Raw genomic sequence first — 22248 nt, forward strand, 5'->3', positions numbered from 1 at the left:
ACCATACTATACTATACTATACTATACTATACTATACTATACTATACTATACTATACTATACTATACCATACCATACCATACCATACCATACTATACTATTCTACTCTGACAAGGAAAGTCAATGGGGAAGCTGGAGGGAAATTGCAAATTGTGTTCACATGATACATTGCTTAATGACTGCAGTGATTCATTTAATGACTACAGCAAAAATGTGTGTAAAATTGGGTGCGGTTGTGATACCTCACTTAACAACCACACTATCAAATTTTCTGATCACAGCTGTGGTTCTAAGTCAAGGATTACTTGTACCTGACATAATGTATTCTGTCTCTAAGCACTTACCGGCTGAACCAGCACATTGTTCTTCCCATACAATAAATGTGTCCGTGAGTTCTGATGCAACGACTCCACATAATCCCTGGCCGAAGCTGCAAAGCGGTCTTCCGACGTGCTTCCACTTGAGTGACGCTTCCTGATCTGATGCACACAAGAATCCAACGTTGACATCAGGATACAACCAAGAAGAAGATGAGCTATAATTCCTCTTCAAGGGCAACCTTGCAAGCTATTCACCATTCAACTAACGTCCACCAAGGCCTCTATTGTTGCAATTTCTTTTTTAAAAATAACTGAATAAGCTTGTCCTTCCCATTCCTGGCTTCCACGAAAGATTTTGGTTTCCTTATCATCAATCAACTAACAGACTATTTCCTGACGCTTCTCCATCCACTCCAAATAACTTGCATGAACAATTTCTAATGTAAAATCTGTCTGTCTAAAATAAATCACAGCAGGTGGAAACACCTTGGCAACTTTAAGACTTGTGGACTTCAACTCCCAGAATTCCTCAACCAACTGCCATGCTGAGGAATTCTGGGAGTTGAAGTCCACAAGTCTTAAAGTCGCCAAGGTTGGATACTCCTGACCTAGATGATCTTGGCTGATCTAAAAAAGCAAAGCAGGATTGACTGGGAAGTTGGAAAATGCTGAGAACCATAGATGTGTTCTCTTAACTGTAGTTATGAAAAAAGGATGAAATGTGCACTGTGATGTCACAAGAATACGGGACATTCACAGGGAGGATAAAAAAGACCCAATGGCAATTGTTGTAATATAGTCCAAGCCTTTTTATGTTTTTTGACATTGCATACATGTGCGAAGGGGCTGGGTTTAGATCACATTGACATGACTACCATCCTGCTTGTTATGATCCTGTATGGTGGACATCACTAGATGCAAATACTTCTTCATATTTGGTACTGGATAAAAGTAAACAAGTCAGGAGATGTTTACACCAGAATGTAATGGTTAAACTATTGTTACCAAGATGTCCCCACTGTCCTCCAGAAGTTGTGGATGCTCCAACACTGGAAATTTTTAAGAAGAGATTGGACAACCATTTGTCTGAAATGGTATAGGGTTTCCTGCCTGAACAGGGGGTTGGACTTGAAGACCTCCAAAGTCCCTTCTGACTCTGTTATTGTTATTGTTGTTATTATTATTAGAAAGAGATGTATAACCTACTACTAAAACTGTGATTCCTGTAACCTTGAACTGGGTGAAATGGTGCGTCACTGAACATTATTTTTTGAACCAAGGTACATGAAATGGGCTAACTTACTGAATGCATCCAAATTCTGGAACCTAGTATAGAGCGTCCTATGGATTGGAATTTGGCAAATTTTATAAAAAAAAGTTTATGACATAAACATTATTATAAAGCAGACTAGCTGTACCCGGCCACGCGTTGCTGTGGCTCAGTCTAGTTAAATGGAAAAGAAAGAAAAGAGAAAGCGTACGTTTGTAATATGTTTAATTTCACAATGCTTGTGGGTATGCTTTTACGTCCAAAAGATGGCGCTGTTTTTCAAAAAAGCATGTTTTTACCTGTCACAGGTGTGACATCTATATAACAGTAGGTATATAAAAACACGCGCGTATTCGAATGCAACGTTGTGTCAAAATTTCAAAGCAATCGGTGAAGAACTTTCAGAGATTTAAGATTTTGAACAAACGAACATTTACATTTTTATTTATATAGATGATGACATAATAAAGAGTGTCATAAAACATTTCCTGTGCTGACATTTGTCTGTGCTATACAGTTTAACATGGGTTATTTTCAAGGCAGATATATCTCTCAGTGTACCCCGAGGTTTCAAGTGAAGGCAGTATATGAGAAGCTGTGTTGAAGGAATTGAGACACCTGGTAAGGAAATATCTCTGAAATTATGACCTAATGGGACACAGGTTGTCCAGTATGAACTAAATGCCTTTGTCTACGGAAATAACCTCATTCCTCATATGGTTTAGACTCCAGATCTCTTATCACTTTGTTGCTATTTCCTGCACTGTTTCTAGAATCTCAATGTCTCTTTTTGCATCACGGTCACCCATCAATCACCTCCCTTTCTACAGAAATGGGGTATTTGTAGATTTCAGAGGAAACTTCAAATCCCAGCAGATGCAGACACCAAGAGCTGCTATGAGTTTTCATTCAGCAAAATCCAGAGAACCAAGAATTTACTTACCCATCCTTTGTTGAGACTCAAAAAATAAATTATATTACAATGCCAATTGGCTACCTCATTCAGCAACCTAGTTTGCAATATACGGTAAATCCTGGTCATAATATTAGCAGAGCTGTGCAAAACCATTCATAAAAGGGAGATAATAGATTGTATCCTGTCCAGAGTGCAAAACAGCATTTTTGAGCACAATACAAGCTGTTCCTGCTACTCTGGGAGTATCCTGAGGTCAAAACAGAGTTGTTTTGAGTTCAGAACATTTCCAAATGATCAGGAAAGCCTGTGTCTGATCAAAATGGGGTGTTTGGATTCAAATCCATTTGAGTTTGAAATGGTTTGCACGCTTCCTTCACTGTCTGTTGCCACCACCTGATGTTCTGAAGATGCCTGTATAAACTCATGCTGTTACTACAAAACGTTCTGAAATACAAGAAAGCAGTAAGTGTAAGTCTTCCAAAATTATTTTTAAAAAAGATTTGAGGGATATTAAAGGAGAAGAAATCACCTACTCCTAGGGCTGGCCGTTTAGAAGGAGAGTCTTGGCGACTGTGGGTTCCATGAATCCGATGCCTCTGGACCAACTCATCTGCTGAGGGGTCTGTCCAGAAGTGGTCAGCCGTTTTCAGCTTGGTGTAATCCAGGGCACAAGGCCCAACTGAAAGCCAGACAGAGGAAATGGAGTAGAGTCATAGGCTTCTCTTTCACCAAAGAGGCCTAAAAACTGAGGTCGGCTGACCAATCCTCTAGAAACCTTCATTTGTTTAAACCATTTGTTTCTCAACCATGGCAGTTAAGGTGTATGAACTTTATATCCCAGAATTCTGGGTGGGGAATTCTGGGAGTTAAAGTCCACACATCTTAAAGTAGCTAAGACTGAGACGCTGGTGTAAATGAAAAATACATTTTGGCTTCCCACTTCCTGAGTTGGAAGGTCAAGCCTGGCCCTGTCATTAGATAGAAGGTCTTAATTTCCAATACTAGATCTGGAAATGTCAGCAAAATATTTGGTGTTCAGGCCTGTGTCTCTTACAGCAGCCATTTTGTTTCAAAAATGAACTGCTTGTGTATGTGGAAGAGGAGGGAAGGCCATCTTGGTCCCTACTAGACCAAACTTGAATAACACGAACACCAAAATGGCACCCTCTATCTTTTCAAATAAAAATGTTGACTGGACTCAACTAGCTGTGAGTCTTTTTTACCAGGAGGAGGAGCATGGTAGTAAAAGTGGTGAACAGCTGGGAAGCTAGGCATAAGTAAAACTGCAAAATGTCTGAAATTCTATATTAGCTCATTTTATCTCCCTGTGGGCATGATGCTGGGGGAAAGCTGGCTGATTTTCAAGTCACGGGACTATAGTTCAGCCATCACAGCTACTGAAGAAGGATGCTGGAAGCTACAGATCAGCAACATCTGGAAAGCTACAGATCTCCCAACCTTGCGTGTCTTAAATTTAGTGGTGTCAGGCATGAACTACCAGGTCCATACCTGAAGGTCTAATTAAACTGATTTATTGCTAAACAGCCTATGCATAGGAATCTTCTCAACTAACAGTTAATACTTGCTTGGAGTTAGCTAAGGGCCCATGGAATTCAGTTGGACTTAAGTTTACTTGTGGCTATGTAGGGATTCTAGTTTGATCCCTCTTTTAACTCCACCCACAGATTCTGCCACTCCGCCTCCCAAGTTAATCTTGAAAATAGGTTCTACTTGGTGAAGTGATGCATTAAGGTTCAACCCTCAAATGCTGGAAACAACACAGATTGATTGTCTGTTTTTCTAAATGTCAAATCCAGCTGTTTCACTGACCTGCCCCCAAGGATAAGTGAAGCACACAGGTTCTGGGGGAGGAAAAGAAGAGGAAGGGGAAACTGTAGCGCATGTATAGTTTAAATCTCCTCTTTGTGTGATAGTGTATATGTAGTCCTTGACTTATGACCACAGTTGGGATCAGAATTTCTACGTGCTAAGCAAGGCGGTTGTTAAGAGAGTCATGACCAGTTTTACAAACCTTTTTGCCGTAATTGCTAAGCGAATCACTGCAATTATTAAGTGAATCATGCAGATTTATTAAGTGAATCATCCAGATTTCCCCATTGATTTTGCTTGTCAGAAGCTAGCTGGAAGGTTGCAAATGGTGATCACATGACCCCAGGACACCACAATCATTGTGAATATATGCCAGTTGCCAAGCACCTGAATTTTGATCACGTGACCATGGGAACATTGCAATAGTCATAAGTATGAAGACCAGTCATAACAACTTTTTTCAGTGCTATTATAACTTCAAACAGTTGCTAAACAAATGATTGTAAGTCAAGGACTACCTGTAGTGTAACAATTCAAATGTTGGCCTTGGTTTGGAGAGACCCATGTTCAAATCCCATCCAATTACAAAGCTCCCTGGGTGACTCTGGGCCAATAAAAATATCTTCCAGCCCAACTTCACAGTTTTGTAGTGGAGATAAAATTTGTGAGGACCTCTACAAACACTGTGAACATCCAGGAAAAAGATGGGGTATAAATGCAGGGAATGAATGAGTTTAAATCCTTCGCTTGAACTGTTATATTTTATATAGTCCCCCCTGGGTTTCAAAAGATTATTGAAAATAAGACTTTGAGAGTATTAGAATGTTAGATTAAGTCCCCCGAGATTCTTTTTATCCTAATTAGTATGGTTAAGTGTGGGGGTACAGGGTCAAGGAGACCATGTTGACATAATGTAAACTCCAAGTACAAAATTAAAAACGTTTGTAGAGACCTTTTATGTCACCCTTTGGTTCACGTTCAAAATTGCATGGAAATAATATTTAGGAAGGATACTTACCTAGAAGACAGGCCAAGATGGGTCCACATACTGGATCGGCCAATAATGCCTCTTTCTCATAATATTTGCTAGAAGAAACAAATCCCCACAATCAATTAAAAAGAAAGAAAGGAAAAATATGAACACAACACGACTGAATAGATAACATCTTAAAATCATAAAAATGTTGCTTAGTGAGGTATGCAGGTTTAGGGCTTCAATCTTCCCATCCTTAATCTAAACCAGTGTTTTAAATCCCAGCACTTGGAAACTGACTTCAACTCCCAGAATCCCCCTTATGGATGCTGCTTTGAACTCCTGGAGAAAGTTGGGATATAAATGCAATAAAAAGGGTACAACAGAAAAAAAAAAAAATAATATCTAAGGACCTACCAAGTGAGGCTAAAGGAATCAAAGGGGTGGAAAGAACTAATCCTTAACCACAGAGCAAGTGGTGGGAACATCTTGAGTCTGTGAAACACTTCAGCTGGTGATAAGAGGATAACAGAATACTGAGCTGGAAGGGACTTTGGAGGTCCTCTAGTCCAACCACCTGCCCAAGCAGGAGATCCTATACCATTCTACACAAATGGCTGTCCAATCTCTTCTTAAAAACCTCCAGTGATGGAGCGCCCACGATTTCTGGAGGCAAGTCATTCCATTGGTTAATTGTTTTTGTCAGGAAATTTCCCCTTGATTAGTTTCTTTCCTTGATTAGTTTCCATCCATTGCTACTTATCCTGCCTTCAGGTGCTTTGGAGAATAGCTTGACTCTTTCTTGTTTTTTGGCAGCACTTTAGATATTGGAATATTGCTATCATGTCACCCCTAGTCCTTCTTTTCGCTAGACTAGATATTCTCAGTTCCTGCAACCGTTCTTCATGTTTTAGCCTCCAACCCCCTAATCCTCTGTGTTGTAAGGCAGAATTTGGATGGGCAAATTTCAGCTGGACTCTCACAGTCCTGCTTTCTTTGAACCCAGCTTATAATGTACCACTATGGCTGGCCTCATATATAAAGCATGCCAAATGAATTCTTAGCCCAACATCTCAGTCTAACCTCTAAGTCCCTAAAAAAAGATGATTTCCTGTGTTCCTAGGAAGACATGCAATCTTAAAGGGGAGAAGTAGCACCATTTCACCTATAGATGGGGCTAGAGTTCCAAGTCCCAGCTTTGTCCATTAGCATCTGCAATTAGGTCTGTTGAAGCTGATGAGGTCCCACTAGCTAAGAACAATCCCATCCATTTCCAGGAAAAGACGGGAATTTCCTTTTCAGGCCTCCTTAGGCAGAGATCAAACCCAAATCCATGGGAAATGCTATGAATTGACAAGATCCCTTCCCTCCCTTGCTACAGGTTCTCCTCACTTAACAACCAATCACTTAGAGACTGTTCAAAGTTATGACGGATCCCCCAAAAGGTACTTAGGACCCAATTCTGGAGTTCCAACGGCTGCATACATTACCACCCACAGTTATGTGGTTTAATTTTGGGCATTTGGCAATAGGCTGACATTTACAGCCCTTTGCAGTGTATAAACAAGAGTTGTATAAACAGAGGCACAGAATCAAAATCACGTGAAGTATTAGTACCGCTTTATAAAGCCTTAGTAAGGCCACACCTGGAATAGTGCATCCAGTTTTGGTCACCACATTACAAAAAAGATGTTGAGACTTTGGAAAAAGTGCAAAGAAGAGCAACGAAGATGATTAAAACTCTGGAAACTAAAACATATGAAGAACGGTTGCAGGATTTGGGTATGGCCAGTCTAGAGAAAAGAAGGACTAGGGGGGGACATGATAATATAATTCCAGTATTTGAGAGACTGCCACAAGGAGAAGGGGGTCAACTTATTTTCCAAAGCACCAGAAGGCAAGACAAGAAACAATGGATGGAAACTAACCAAGGAGAGAAGCAACGTGGAATTAAGGAGAAGCTTCCTGACAGTGAGGACAATTAACCAGTGGAACAGCTTGCCTTCAGAAGTTGTGGGTGCTTCATCACTGGAGGTTTTTAAGAAGAGACTGGACAGCCACTTGTCTGAAATGGTATAGGGTCTCCTGCTTGAGCAGGGGGCTGGACTAGAAGACCTCCAAGGTCCCTTCCAGCTCTATTCTGATTCTGATTCGTGTCCCAAGGTTATATGACTGCACTTTTTGGTGGTTTTTGCCAGTTTCTGCTGTTTACTTCCACTTTCTGGCAAAACACTTGCTGGATAAAAAGAATGGATTTGTTTTTTGACTGCTGTGTTTGCTTAATGATCACTGTTGTTCACTGCTGCAGAAAAGGACATAAAATTGGGTGCAGTCACATGGTGACCTGTTTAACAACTGTCACGACTTGCAACCATAATTCCAGGCTCAGTCCTAAATCGAGGATTACCTGTATGTCTGATGAGTCCCTATATATAGGATGAAATTAGTCACATACTGCCTCCTAGTGATCAATATAAGTAAAAACACCATATACAATACTATGCAAAAATAGAGAAACTTCCCACAACACACAAAGGTATGACGTAAAAATGTTGTGTAACACCCACAACTCACTGCTCTTAAAAGTGGACTGTGTATACCATCCCTTGAACAAAATGAACAAAAAAAAATTAACCCAAGCAAACATTGGCATTCTTCTTACCTATTGTTATCCACAAGGTACTGCACAATTTTATCAAGCACTCTCTCGATCAGGGCGGTGCGCACCCAAATGTGCTTGATGGCTTGTGGGGACAAAGAAGAGGGCTTGTTTGTGGTTGAAGCTTGCCGCTTAAGGGATTCTTGGCCAGCTGGCTGGTATTTTCTGTTAAGGAGAAAAAAATACCAGAAAAGTGTGAGTCTCGAAAATAAACGTTCTGCATATGAGAATAGAGGTTTATTACCGACTACGGGGTCAGAGTCAGTGGTGTTTCGTCCGATGTTATAATAGTTAAAGATAAAGTAAAATTAAAAGGGTACTATAATAATTGCTCTTGTTACAAAGAGTTAGAATCGTTGAAATTCTACACACCTGAAGTCTTCTGGTAGGCACCCTAAGCATGAAAGCCAGCTGCATGATTCTGAGCCAATCACCAGGAAACCGTGAGTTCTAGTCCCGCCCTAGGCATGAAAGCCGACTGGGTGACTTTGAGCCAATCACCATGAAACTGTGAGTTCTAGTCCTGCCCTAGGCATGAAAGCCGACTGGGTGACTTTGAGCCAATCACCAGGAAACCGTGAATTCTAGTCCCGCCCTACGCATAAAAGCTGACTGGGTGATTTTGAGCCAATCACCAGGAAACCGTGAGTTCTAGTCCCGCCCTAGGCATGAAAGCCGACTGGGTGACTTTGAGCCAATCACCAGGAAACCGTGAGTTCTAGTCCCGCCCTAGGCATGAAAGCCGACTGGGTAACTTTGGCTCATTCCCTCTCTCAGAGCCCAACCCATATCACAGGGTTGCCGTTATGCAGAAGATTGGAGGAGGATGTGTTCATCGCCTTGAGGTATTGATAAATAATAGTAGAAGTGGGATATAAATAAATAAAAATTCTGAGATAATGTTGCATCTGCTAAATAAGCCCCACTGAACAGCTCTCATCCCTGTGCAGTCAGTCCCTTCCCTTTGCTGGCCAATGAAAGTGAGCAGAGGTAATAATTTAACTAAACTCTCTGCTGGGTGTTGCTTTTGTTGTTTGTCATGGCTAGGGGCCATTTGCACACATGAAGGTTTCTGGGATGATTCCAGAGGCTTTAATATCACGATGGGAAAAGACAGAGGTTGCTTATAAGAATTAGCCAGTGTGAAAGGGTTGGGAAAGAGGGAGGGAAGAAGGGGTATCCATCTCTGAAACTGGCATTAAAGAGATTTTTCAAGCCATACAGATAGTCCTCAGCTTATGACCTCAACTGGATCAGAATTTCCATTGCTAAGCAAGGTAGTTGTTAAGTGAGATGCCCAATTTTATTACCTTTTTTTTGCCACGGTTGTTAAGTGAATCACACTGTCATTAATCAAATCTTTCTTCCCCCATTGACTTTGTGTATTGGGAACTGGCTGGAAAGGTCACAAATGGCAATGACATGACCCCGGGATGCTGCGACTGTTGTACATATATGCTGGTTGCCAAGCATGCATGTTCAGGTGGCCATGGAGATGCTGCGACAGTCATTAAATGCAAGGACCAGTTGTAATTCCCCCCCCAGTGCTTTTGTAACTTCAAATGGTCACTAAACAAATGGTTGTAAATCGAGGACTACCTGTAAAGCATTTAATGGCCATTCAGCACTATTTCAGTTGGCTGGTATATTCCCATGCTAGCAAGTTATGTGTTGAATGCCAGGCTGACTATGAGAACTGATTTCGGTCTCTGGTTCCTTCATGGGGTTAAGAGAGCACACAAGTTTCTAGTCCTTCATAATGCTGAATATATTTTTTTTAACATCTCAGGCCTATATTGTATATTTTTTGCACCTTCTCAAATACTTTTTTGCTGCTTGGTTGCAGTATTGATTCAAAGACTAAGGAGATTGTTATATACATATAGAAGATACACAAGAAAATATGCAATTCTCCTCTACACCATATATGAGAGGCTGCATCCGTGGCTCCAATTATGCCCGTCTGCCAGAAGAAAATCTGCCAGGCAGGGCAGCCTAAATAAATGTTTTATTTTGTCTTTCTTCATCATGAATGGTCTTTCCATCTTTGGCAATTGCTATGTAAAATCCAGCCGCAAAGTGATGGGAAACCAAGTTTAAGAGGGAAGAGCAGCCAAAAAAACGAGTGGTTTCACTGGCAAAGGCAGTGACATTGCTTGCCAATTCAACCAACTCCTTTCACAGCCAACTCAATTGGCTGCTTAAATGCTGAAATGTCACTAAGGGGGGGGGGGGAATCCATATTTTTCCAAAGTGTTTTCTCACCACACAAATGGCCCTGGATACAAACTAATTAAAAATAGAAATTTGGGGGGAGAGGAAAATAAAAACAAAATGTCTGGAAAATCATTTTCTCCCTCTCCGAATTTCCCAGTCAAAAGGGGGAAAAAAGGATCTTATTTTTTCTCTACTACATCTGATTCTCACTTAATATAAACTAGTGACCTGAACAGAGATGGAAACACAGTCGGAAAGGCGAACCACCTGCCTACATTCTCCCCGTTGCTTACAGGTGATCTGCAAAGGAAAAGAAGAAATGAACACGTTCTCTTTTGAAGCTCATTTGGGGAATGAGTGTGTAACTTGGGATCTCAACTTAATAGACATAGAAGTGAATAACGTCAGCATGATCCCCAAGGGATTCCTTGCTAAATTGAGGAGAGGAGGAAAGTTGCCAAGTTTGAAGAACATGGATCCAGAGCAACCTTTTCCAACCTACCACATGTGCACAACTTGTTGGTGCGGGCTTATGGAAAGTGGTGAACAGGACATCTAGAAGACACCAGAATTAATCTGCTGATCTAGTGCGTTATTTTGGTTGGAGAGACTCAAGCACCAATTTGGGCTAAATGTATTTATTTAATTATCAAATTTGGAAACCAGCCATCTCCCTCACAGAGCAAAATTATTAACAGATTAGAGGTCTACTTTGGTCCAAGGTGATTCTAAGTCTTTCGAAAAAGATTAACTCAAACATGGAGGCCACTGGGCCAGTGTGCACGCAGGTGTGCACACACTCACCCCCCCTCACGCCACCATCGCTGTGAGTGTCACACGGGCGCTAGGGGTGGCAGGGACCAAAGAAAGCCCCTCCAGTGGCAGACACAGCTGTTGTGCAGCAACAGTAGAGCCTTTTGCTGTCACTCCCCCCTGGCTCCAAAACGGTGGAGGGGGACTGGGTAAGGCCCATCTTCCGTAGCATGGCAGTCTGACTCGGGAGGGGAGTGAAAGGGAAGAGGTGAGCGGGCAGCTGACATGATCGAAGGTGGCGTGTCTCAGTTTGGTTTCCATTGCTCCTGTCTTGGACTTTTGGGGAGAGTTTTTTTTCCACCCTACCTGGAAGGAAGTTGAATGAAACCCAAACGTGTTCTGGAAAACACAGATTTATCATAACCGGTTCACCAAACTCAACAAAAAATTAGGTCTCGGTTCTACCGAACCTGTGCGAACTGGCTGAATCCCACCACTGGTCCTATTCATAATGCGCTGATCCTGGGGCCATCTTGTTAAAAATAATCATGGTGGCTGCAGAGTGCAAGATGCATAATTATCTCTTCCAGATGTGCTACCCAAGAATGGGATGTTCCATCTCCTAATGGTGGACAGCCTGAGCATCTGACTGGTCTCTAGGAAACACATGCAAAATGAACGTCACCCTCACCTGCCTTCAGCCTGTTGCAACAACTCCTGCACTTTCCTGCATATGTCACTGGCCACGTCATAGGTCTTGCCAACCTTGGTGAAAAGCGCAGCGATCTTGTCTGTCCGCAAGAAGCCGGATGCCCGACGCTTGAGCATGTGGAGAAGGCAAATTTCTACCATACCTGGGAGAAAAAAAACAGAATACAGGGCCAGTGAGCAAAAACACATATTTAGAATCATAGAATAACACAGTTGGAAGAGACCTTGGAGGTCATCTAGTCCAATCCCCCATTTGAACAGGAGAGTCTGTGCTTTTTTAGACAAATGGATGTCTTCTTGAAAACCTCCAGTGATGGGACACTCACAACTTCTGAAATATGTTTTTTTTTAAAGTACAAGGCTAGGAGGCTTTAAAACAAGATCCTCAACTATTTGAGGTCAGAGGACCTTTTGGGAATATTGAGATCATGTTCCGAACAAAAATTATTGCAATAACAAAACATCTATACAACAGAAGAAGTCAAGACTATAGCCACCCATCATTTGATTTTCTAACCAGGTAGGTCCATAGGCATCACTAGAAATGCAGATTGTGCTTGAGGCTGGTGCCTCACTAGCTTCTCAATCACTTTTCAAATTTTAAATAAAGTGAAGAATTAAAACTAGATAAGGGGAAGCTTGAGGAGCACTAAGGAATGTGTCAGTAAACACATTCTCGGCCCTTCAAATGGCATGCTGGGAGCCACTACTAAACAAATTAAAGAGACAAGATCCAAGAGCAAAATAGACCTTAAATAGATCTTATGACCTGCAGGTACAAGTGAGAAAAAGGAAGCACAATGTTTGCTGTCTTGAGCTCCTATAAAAAGGCAGGATACGATAGCCTTTGATTAATTATTGTTATTTATAAATATTTTTATATATAATTTATATATATAGTTTATAGTTAAGTTGATTATTGTATATTAGAGTTACAGTAAGTTTATACTTGTTTATATTATGAATGGGTATTTGGGTTAGACTTGGATTATTATGTGATTATTCCTGTACTCAGTTCTGGGAAGTCCGGGGGGGGGAGGGGAGAAGGGGATTAGGGGATAGAAATTATAAAAATTGATGTGTTTATATATTACAGGTAAATAATGGTATTGTATTAAAAAGAGGAGATGCTCGGCTGGTACCCCAAACTGAGATGGGATGTAGGGAGGTGGAAAGGAGGAAAGAGGAGAGGTTGTGGGTTTAGGGGGAGGAAGGAAGAAGAAAGTGAATGAGGGTGGAGGCAAGGCGGGGACTGCCGAGCGTCTCCGAACACGTATTGAGTAGGATTATCTTTTTTTCTTGTGTAAGTAAATGCATCATATTTGAATTTGTTGTTTAATTTCAAAAATTAATAAAAAATTTATAAAAAAAAAAAGGCAGGATACAAATTTAACACATACATACATACCTCTAGAATACTAAGCATTAGGTTTACAAAGTTCTCAAAGATGACATAGAATGCAAGAGTTTATTCAAGGAATCACTTGCCCCAGAGACTTTCTTAGTAAGCACCATCAGATCTCTGCATCAATTCATCTTTTGGTTGAACCACTGAACCACAAATTTTCGTTTTTACGACCTAAGTGTGTCTTGCGGTTACCTTCTCTTATAAACATCGAGTCCCGACTTGACACCCCGGGAACCATGAGAGACTCGAACCAACAAAAGAACGTCTACAAAGAACGGCTATAGTCGTAGTCGTCTATTGGTAGTCAATGGTTCTGCCCGTTACTTTGCAGACGTTCTTTTGTTGACTTGAGTCTCAGCACCAAGGATCACCATTAAAAACGCAACCCAAGTTAACACTTGCCAAGCTGCATTTGTGAAAATGAAAATGTATCCACTCCTTAATTGATATGGTTGTGTTTAAAGTGTGAACATAGCCAGAGTGTCTGTGGCGGTATACAAGGAAGGGCCCATGACACTGAACTCTAAAGCAAGGAAACTTAATTCAAATTTGAATTTTTATTCCAACAGTTGCTGCCTTTGTGAACATCACAGTCATCCATCAGTCTCTCTGGGAATTGGCATCAATTATTCCAACACAATCCAGATCGTGTAAAATGAGCTCTCGGAAACATGAAAGCTTATGAATCATCACTCTAGATTACCAGAAATGAGAAATGTTTGTGACTCTGAAATGTTGATAAAGACATCTGACATATAATTCATTTGTTAAATTACCGATGGCTGAATTTAGCTCCTTCTCCTCTTTGATCTCACCGTTTATGCCCACGTATTAAATTCTGAAACTATCAACTCAATTGAACTGTATAGCTCTCTTTGTGCTTAACGCCCACAGAATATTCCATCTATGAACAACTTTGGTTGATCTGTGATGACATTTTTTTTTAAATGCAATAGCAAAAAAGAGATGCAAAGCAGAGAGCATGGAAATCTTAGAGACAGCCTGGTTCCCAGTCTACCCTACAAATTTCTGCACCCTTCCTGAAAGGAATGCTATAAAATAGATTCCATCTTTTCCAGACTAATCTAACCACAGAGGTCTGGCCTGCCAATTAGAGCAAGCAATTTCTAAGCAAACAAGCTGGACTTTTTGCAACTTAAAAAAAATAATTAAGCAACAGAAAAACCACAATCCATGAGGAAAGATAGGTGGGGTTATTTGCTGTTAAAAAGGCAGACAATCTCATTCCAAGGCAGTTTATCTCAGAAATACACCACAGGAAAAGCCTTTAAATCCTCATGAAAACCTCTCACTGGCTATTGTTTGAAAGAGGATGCAAGCCTAATATGGTCTAATTTACCTATGTTTATGTAGTAATATATATTTATTTTTTTGTTAATATAAAGCCTAACCAACTTAGGAATGAATGCTCCTCTTAAGTATCAAAGTATTAAGCAATAACAGAGGTAATTAAAGAAGAGAAATTTATTTTGAGGGAAGTATTTTATATTGTGCTGCTCAGCCCAAAGGGTTCCCCCAAATTTTCCACAAATTCAGACTTGAAGAGTCCCTCGTCTCTGGCTCTCGTACTGAAGTTGGAGACTAGGGCTTAACAAAAAAAAAGGGGGGGGAAGTTGCTTCCTTTCTGAGGCAGATGCAAATATATTTAATTATTTTATCTGTAATGAACTCCTTCTCCTTCTAAACCCGAAATGGTTCCATAGAGTTCCCTCTGATAGCAGTACAAGTGGTCCTTGACTTACAACCATTCGTTTAGTGACTGTTTGAAATTACAGTGGCACTGAAAGTGACTTATGACCACTTTTCACAGGATTGTTGCAACATCCCTGCAGTCACGTGATCAAAATTTGGATGCTTGGCAACTGGTTCATATTTATGACGGTTGCAAGGTCCCAAGCTCATGTGATCCAATCCGGTTATTAGCTTAACAGCTCCAGTGATTCAGTTAACAACTGTGGCAAAAAAGGTTATAAAATAGGGCAAAACTCACTTAACAATTATCTCGCTTAGCATCAGAAATTTTGGGCTCAATTGCAGTCAAAAGTCGAGGACCACCAGACTGGGAAGAGAGGTTTCGATGGAAACAACATAGTACTCTGTTTTTCTTCTCTTCCCATTTTACAGAGCCAGGATGGCACTGTGGTCAGAATGCAGTATTGCAGGTTAATTCACTGCTCACTGCCAGGAGTTCGATTCTGACTGGCTCAAGATTGACTCAGCCTTCCATCCTTCCGAGGTCGGTAAAATGAGGACCCAGATTGTTGGGGGGCAATGTGCTGATTCTCTAAACCGCTTAGAGAGGGCTGTAAAGCACTGTGAAGTGGTATATAAGTCTAAGTGCTTTTGCTATTGTTATTGTAGCTATTGCTACAATAAAAGGGCCATAGTGGCACAGTGGTTAGAATGCAGTACTGCAGGCTACTTCTGCTGACTGCTATCTGCCTGCAGTTTGACAGTTCGATCCTGACCGGCTCAAGGTTGTCTCAGCCTTCCATCCTTCCAAGGTCGGTAAAATGAGGACCCAGATTGTCGGGGAAAATATACTGACTCTGTAAACCGCTTAGAGAGGGCTGTCAAGCAGTGTGAAGCGGTATTATAAATCTAAATGCTTTTGCTATTTCTACTGTAGCTATTGCCACAACTCAAGCTTTCTCCTAACAACATCACCATTAGGACTGCTCCAACTTAGTGACAGCCAAGTTGTAGTCCCCTTGCTATTATGAACACCGCTTGCAGCAACGTTTTTAGTCTCCAAAAATGTTTGAAATCACAGAATAATGCTGAAACCATGGGCATCTACCAGTTCTGGAGTGCCTGCCAGAAACTTGATGACTGTCATAGAACATCAAATGCTACCTGGCATCCATGACATGAGTGACACTAAACCACAACTTGAAACTGAAACTTCACAATGGCCAAAAACAGCATAGACCAGTGTTTCTCAACCTCAGTAACTTTAAGCCAGGGGTCTTCAAATTTGGCCCTTTTATGACTTGTGGACTTCAACTCCCAGAATTCCTCAGCCAGCATGCCTAGCTGAGGTATTCTGGGAGTTGAAGTCTACAAGTCATAAAAGGGCCAAGTTTGAAGACCCCTGCTTTAAGTTGTGTAGACTTCAACTCTTAGAATTCCCCAGCCAGCCATGGAGAATCACATGATAAAGAGGAAAATAGTCAAAACTGCCAAAGTTGCTGCTAAGAATCAAATAATAAAATAAATGCTATAAGAATGCATAATATGCAAACTGACCCTGAACTGAAAGAATGTGGATAAAATCAAGATGAAACTAGAAAAACAATGCTCTATATAAAATATACTAGACCAGTGTTTCCCAACCATTGGCAACTCTAAGATATGTGTGTTCTTTGTTCTAATTATATTGTGGTTTTTTATATATATTTTAGCTAGCTGTCCAGAATTCCTTCTAGTAGACGGGCGACATATATATTTATTTAGAAAATAAATGAATCCTACTTGTAGTCTCAGAAACAGTATCAATGGGGCACCTAAGAGATTTGGGTGCCTGGGGTGAAGGAGTAGATCAGGGGTCTTCAAACTTGGCCCTTTTATGACTTGTGGACTTCAACTCCCAGAATTCCTCAGCCAGCATGCCTGGCTGAGGAATTCTGGGAGTTGAAGTCCACAAGTCATAAAAGGGCCAAGTTTGAAGACCCCTGTAGTAAATGGTACTGTTGCCTTTCACTTGACGGACAGAAGACACCTCTGTACATCCATATACTATGCCACAACTCTGTCCCTTGCTGACAACTGCTGCCTGAAGCCACACCTCTCTTTGCCAAATAACAGGATTGTTTTTTTTTTGTTAATTACCAGCTCCATCAGGACTAACTTTAATCAAAGAACTGGAATGAAATTTAATGACACAATGTTTGCAGCAGATGGTCAGTGGTAAACAGCAGACAATAATTATTGACAAAAACATAGGCCACAAAGGGCTAGCTCTGAAAAATATAAAATTGGGCAGCTCTCATTAAGTTCCACAGCTGAGGAAGATGGAAAAGGGAGGGAGAAAAAATTGCACTCCATCAAAAACATCTGGAACCTAATTGACTAGAACAGGGGTCTTCAAACTTGGTCCTTTTATGACTTGTGGACTTCAACTCCCAGAATTCCTCAGCCAGCGTGCCTGGCTGAGGAATTCTGGGAGTTGAAGTCCACACGTCATAAAAGGGCCAAGTTTGAAGACCTCTGGATTAGAATGTGATGTTCTGAAATTCTCCAAAACAAGGTAGTCCTCAACTTATGACTGTAATGGAGCTTGTCCATCACAATTGTAAATCATGAGGGTCGTAAAATGGGTCAGTAACGGGACCAACTTTATGGAATCAAGATCATGTGAAGTATTAGTACTCTATACATTGCTTTGATAAGACCACACTTGGAATACTGCATCCAGCTGTGGTCACCATGATATAAAAAAGATGCTGAGGGAAGAGCAACAAAGATGATTAGGGGGCTTGATGAATGGTTGTCAGATCTGGCTATGTGTAGTCTAACAATCAGTACTAGGGATGGCATGATAGCAGTCTTCCAATATTTGAGAGGCTGTCAAAAGAAAAGTAGGACCACCTATTCTCCAAAGTACCTGATGGCAGGACAAGAAGCAACAAATGGAAACTAATCAAGGAAAGATCCAACCTAGAACTCAGGAGAAATTTCCTGACAGTGAGAACAATTAATCAGCGGAATGACTTGCCTCCAGAAGTTGTGGGTGCTCCATCACTGGATGTTTTTAAGAAGAGACTGGATAGCCATTTGTTCTAAATGGTATAGGGTCTCCTGCTTGAGTAGGGAGTTGGACTAGAAGACCTCCAAGGTCCCTTCCACCTCCGCTGATCTGAAAATGTGGTCCTTCCATCAACCTTGGACATCCCATGGTACACTTGCAAAATGGTTTAATGTGGCTAAATAATGGTTGTGCTCTCATTATCTTGGAGTTCTTTTAAGTTTGATTCCTTTACGTTTTTATTTTTATTTCTGCTGTTATAGACGACTGATGGGGCTTTTAAATGTTTTGATAAGGTTTTAATTGTTACTTTGCTCAGAAGCCGCCCAGAGTCTCTTTTTGTGAGATAGGTGGCTATATAAATGTGCTAAATGAATAAATAAAAAATGGGGCCAGTGTGCTATAAATTCAACCAAAGTTTTGCCCCAAGCGTTCTCATGCTATTCAATGCAAGTTCTGTTCTCTAGATGAGAATCTGAATTGAAAGATGACTGACCTTTGCTGGCTTCCCAGCCTTAAGGAGTTACACTCAAAGCATTGATACACATTGAAATGGCAGAAAGTCTGCTGGAAAGTAAGAAGGTTTATCAGATAAGTGGAAGTGGCTGAATCTAACCAGGTGTTTCACTTCATTATATATCTTTATCAAAACAGATAAATAGGTAGGTACTGTAAGTAGGTGGATGGATGGACAGACAGATGGACAGAGATGATAGGTAGGTAGGTAGGTAGGTAGATAGATAGATAGATAATAGGTAGATAGATAGATAGATAGATAGATAGATAGATAGATAGATAGATAGATAGATAGATAGATAGTAGGTAGATAGTAGGTAGGTAGATAATAGGTAGGTAGATAATAGGTAGGTAGGTAGATAATAGGTAGATAGGTAAATAATAGGTAGATAGCTAGATAGCTAGATAATAGGTAGACAGACAGACAGACAGACAGATATAGACCAGGGGTCTTCAAACTTGGCCCTTTTATGACTTGTGGACTTCAACTCCCAAAATTCCTCAGCCAGCATGGCTGGCTGAGGAATTCTGGAAGTTGAAGTCCACAAGTCATAAAAGGGCCAAGTTTGAAGACCCCTGATATAGACAGTCAGAGAGAGAGAGAGAGAGAGAGACAGACAGACAGACTAATTGGATATATTAGGACAGTGGTGGCGAACCTATGGCACGGGTGCCAGAGGCGGCATTCAGAGCCCTCTCTGTGAGCACGCACGCCATCGCCCCAGTCCTAGGCCTTCAGCTGGGTTTTATAAAACCTTTTCACTTTAGGCCTCTGCTGTCGTGTGCAAAAAAAAAAAAAAGGTTCAATCAATCAATTTCAATTTCTCATGGGAAAAAAAAAGATCTTGCAAAGTTGGAATTGATTGATTGAACTTTTTAGTCCCATCCAGTCTGCCGTTACCACCGCAGCCACGCCCACCCAATGGGCCACACACCCCCAATTAGCCACACCCAGCCAATGGGCCACACCTACCCAGCACCCGACGATGCATAAGTGGGTTTTGGGTTGCAGTTTGGGCACTCGGTCTCTAAAAGGTTCGCCATCACTGTATTAGGAGAAGCATGAAAGTCAGTGGATGTCGGCCTTCCAAAGTAGACCAGACAAGACACAAGAAGAGATAATTCTACTTTATTATAAGGGTACATAAAGAGCATTTTGTACGTCAGAAAGGAGGAGCTGACAATCCACCTCAGAGGCAGCCAGTCACACCACTGAATATCTTGGTTACTATGAATGCAAGCACGATGAGTGAGGTGAATAACAGATAGTTCTCAACATGAAACCACAACTGGGACCAAAGCTTCCATCACTAAGTGATGCAGTCGTTAAGTGAGACACACCTGATGTTATGAGCTTTTTGCCACAGTCATTAAGTGAATCGTGTGGTTGTTAAGTGAATCTGGCTTCCTCCACCGACTTTACTTGTTGGAAGCTCCCTGGGAAGGTTGCAGTCACATGACCCTGGGACACTGCAATCGTCACAAATACATGCCAGTTGCCAAGCACCTGAATTTTGATCATGTGACCATGGGGGACACTGTGACAGTCTTAAGTGCGAGGACTGACCGTGAGTCACTTTTTTCAATCCTGTTGTAACTTCAAATGATCTCTAAATGGATGGTCCTAAGTCAAGAACTATCTGTATACAGGTAGTTCTCAACTTACGGCCACAATTGAGCCCAAACTTTCTGTTAATTGAGACATTTGTTAAGGGAGTTTTGCCCCGTTTTATGACCTTCCTTGCCACAGTTGTTAAGTGAATCGCCGCAGTTGATAAGTTAGTAACATGGTTGTTAGGTGAATCTGGCTTCCCCATTGAATTTGCTTGTCCAAAGGCTGCAAAAGGTGATCACATGACGTTGGGACACAGCAACCGTCATAAGTATGAGTCAGCTGCCGAACATCTGAATTTTGACCACCTGACCGTGGGGATGCTACAAAGGCCGTAAGTGTGAAAAACGGTCATAAGTCATGTTTTTCAGTGCCGTTGTAACTTTGAACAGTCCCTAAATGAACTGTTGTAAGCCGAGGACTACCTGTACAATAACAAGAGCCTCAATAGGCAATAATGCCACAATAATTCTGTGGTATTTTCCAGCCCATCGTCTAAACTCAGTGACACCTATGTCAATTCTTCCAAATAGGATAGTGGTATTTTAAGATTTCTGTCAAATTCTATTACAGGCTGGACCTGAAATTGCCAGGAAGGAATTGCCAGGATTTTTTTATATTATTTCTTCTGCCAAGAGAACTACAGAGCTAGAGGGAACCAGGCGGGGGTGGTGGAGGGGTTGCTTGATTATGTGTTGTTGAGTTAATCTGACTTAATCCAGTAAGAGACTGAAAATCCAATTAGCTAGCTTGCTACGGTAATTCAAACAGCATTTTCTACGGAGGGAAGGAGGGAGGAGCACACAGAAAGCGTAAAGACCACGTCAGCCTATCTGTTCACCTGTATGAAAATGCATTGTTTCAGACAAAAAAAATGTTGTAAATCACAATCACGATTGCAGAAAACAGCCGTAAATGCAGGTCACTGGCCAAGTGTCCAAAATGCAATCATGTGATCACAGGAATAGGGTGGGACGACCGTCAGCACTTGTGTATGTCTAGTCTAATGAAAAGAAGGATGAGGGGTGACATGATAGCAGTGTTCCAGTATCTCAGGGGCTGCCACAAAGAAGAGGGAGTCCAGCTATTCTCTAAAGTGCCTGAAGGAACGACAAGAAACAACGGATGGAAACTAATCAAGGAGAGAAGCAACTTACAACTAAGGAGAAACTTCCTGACAGTTAGAACAATTAACCAGTGGAACAACCTGCCTCCAGAAGCGGTGAATGCTCCAATACTGGAAGTTTTTAAGAAGAGACTGGACAGCCATTTGTCCGAAATGGTATAGGGTTACCTGCCTGAGCAGGGAGTTGGACTTGATGACCTCCAAGGTCCCTTCCAACTTATTATTATTATTGTTGTTGATATTATTATTGATATTATTATTGATATTAATATTACTTTGCTTGTCTGAAGCCAGCTGGGAAGGTCACAATAGCAAATCACATGACCTTGGGACATTGCAACCATCATAGATATATGCCATATCATAGATATATGGCATTTTGATCATATGACCGTGGGGATGCTGCAACGGTTGTAAATGTGAAGACTGGTCATAAGTCACTTTTTTCAGTGGTGGTGTGACTTTGAAGAGCTGCTAAATGAATTGTCATAAGCTGAGGAGTGTACTTCAGCCATTGTTCTCCTCTTGCGGACAAAGGCACTCTGAGTCAAGACTGCCCCCCCCTCGATTTAAGAAGCCCTGATGGTCGTAGTGGTTAGAAAGCAGTATTGCAGGCAAACTCTGCCCACAACCTGGCATTCAATCCTGATGGGGCTCATGGTTGACACGGCCTTCCATCCTTCCCAGGTTGGTAAAATGAGGATCCACATTGTTGGGGGCAATATACAAATAATGCTTCTACCTTGTAAACTGCCCAGAGAATGCTGAAAAGCACTATTGGGCAGTCTATAAGCCTAATGGCTATTGCTATTTCTATTTAATTCTGCCCTCCAGCCAGACCAACACATTCAATTTTGCAGCTGCTAAGATTGTTGGACGAGCAGGCACAAAAACAGCCTGGGAAATGGGCCCATGGTCAATCAACAAGAGTGCTGATTTACTCCCAGCTTATCAAGTACTTAGGAGGCCAGGGCTTGGCAGCACAAAGAAACAACAGCCAATGACTTAATAACCAGCCATCAACACCTCAATCTACATATAAAAAGCCACACACAGCAGGCACCATATAAATACCACACACAGAATAGCCCAAAAATTACGTAGTAATTGAGCCCCTGTCATGGTCAGATCATTCACTCCTTAGGTTGGACTTCCGGACCGCTCCCCCCC

General features: G+C 41.4%; 1 protein-coding gene across 1 annotated transcript in view; it reads right to left on the reverse strand.

Annotated features, from left to right (window-relative positions):
- The window catches only part of LOC107298168 (small G protein signaling modulator 2), a gene marked incomplete at its 3' end in the record, with an annotated part of 98867 nt that overhangs the window by 33881 nt on the left and 42738 nt on the right, over positions 1-22248 (reverse strand). Inside the window, exons 2-7 of the mRNA XM_029286468.1 lie at positions 11629-11791; positions 10395-10484; positions 7971-8132; positions 5354-5421; positions 3039-3184; positions 344-478 (exon numbers count right to left, since the gene is read on the reverse strand). Coding sequence (XP_029142301.1) covers positions 344-478; positions 3039-3184; positions 5354-5421; positions 7971-8132; positions 10395-10484; positions 11629-11791 — 764 coding nt within the window. The remainder of the gene's footprint in view (positions 1-343; positions 479-3038; positions 3185-5353; positions 5422-7970; positions 8133-10394; positions 10485-11628; positions 11792-22248) is intronic.

Source organism: Protobothrops mucrosquamatus, unplaced genomic scaffold, assembly GCF_001527695.2.
Source record: "Protobothrops mucrosquamatus isolate PMUCROS unplaced genomic scaffold, P.Mucros_1.0 scaffold3770, whole genome shotgun sequence".
Taxonomy (NCBI): Eukaryota; Metazoa; Chordata; class Lepidosauria; order Squamata; family Viperidae; genus Protobothrops; species Protobothrops mucrosquamatus.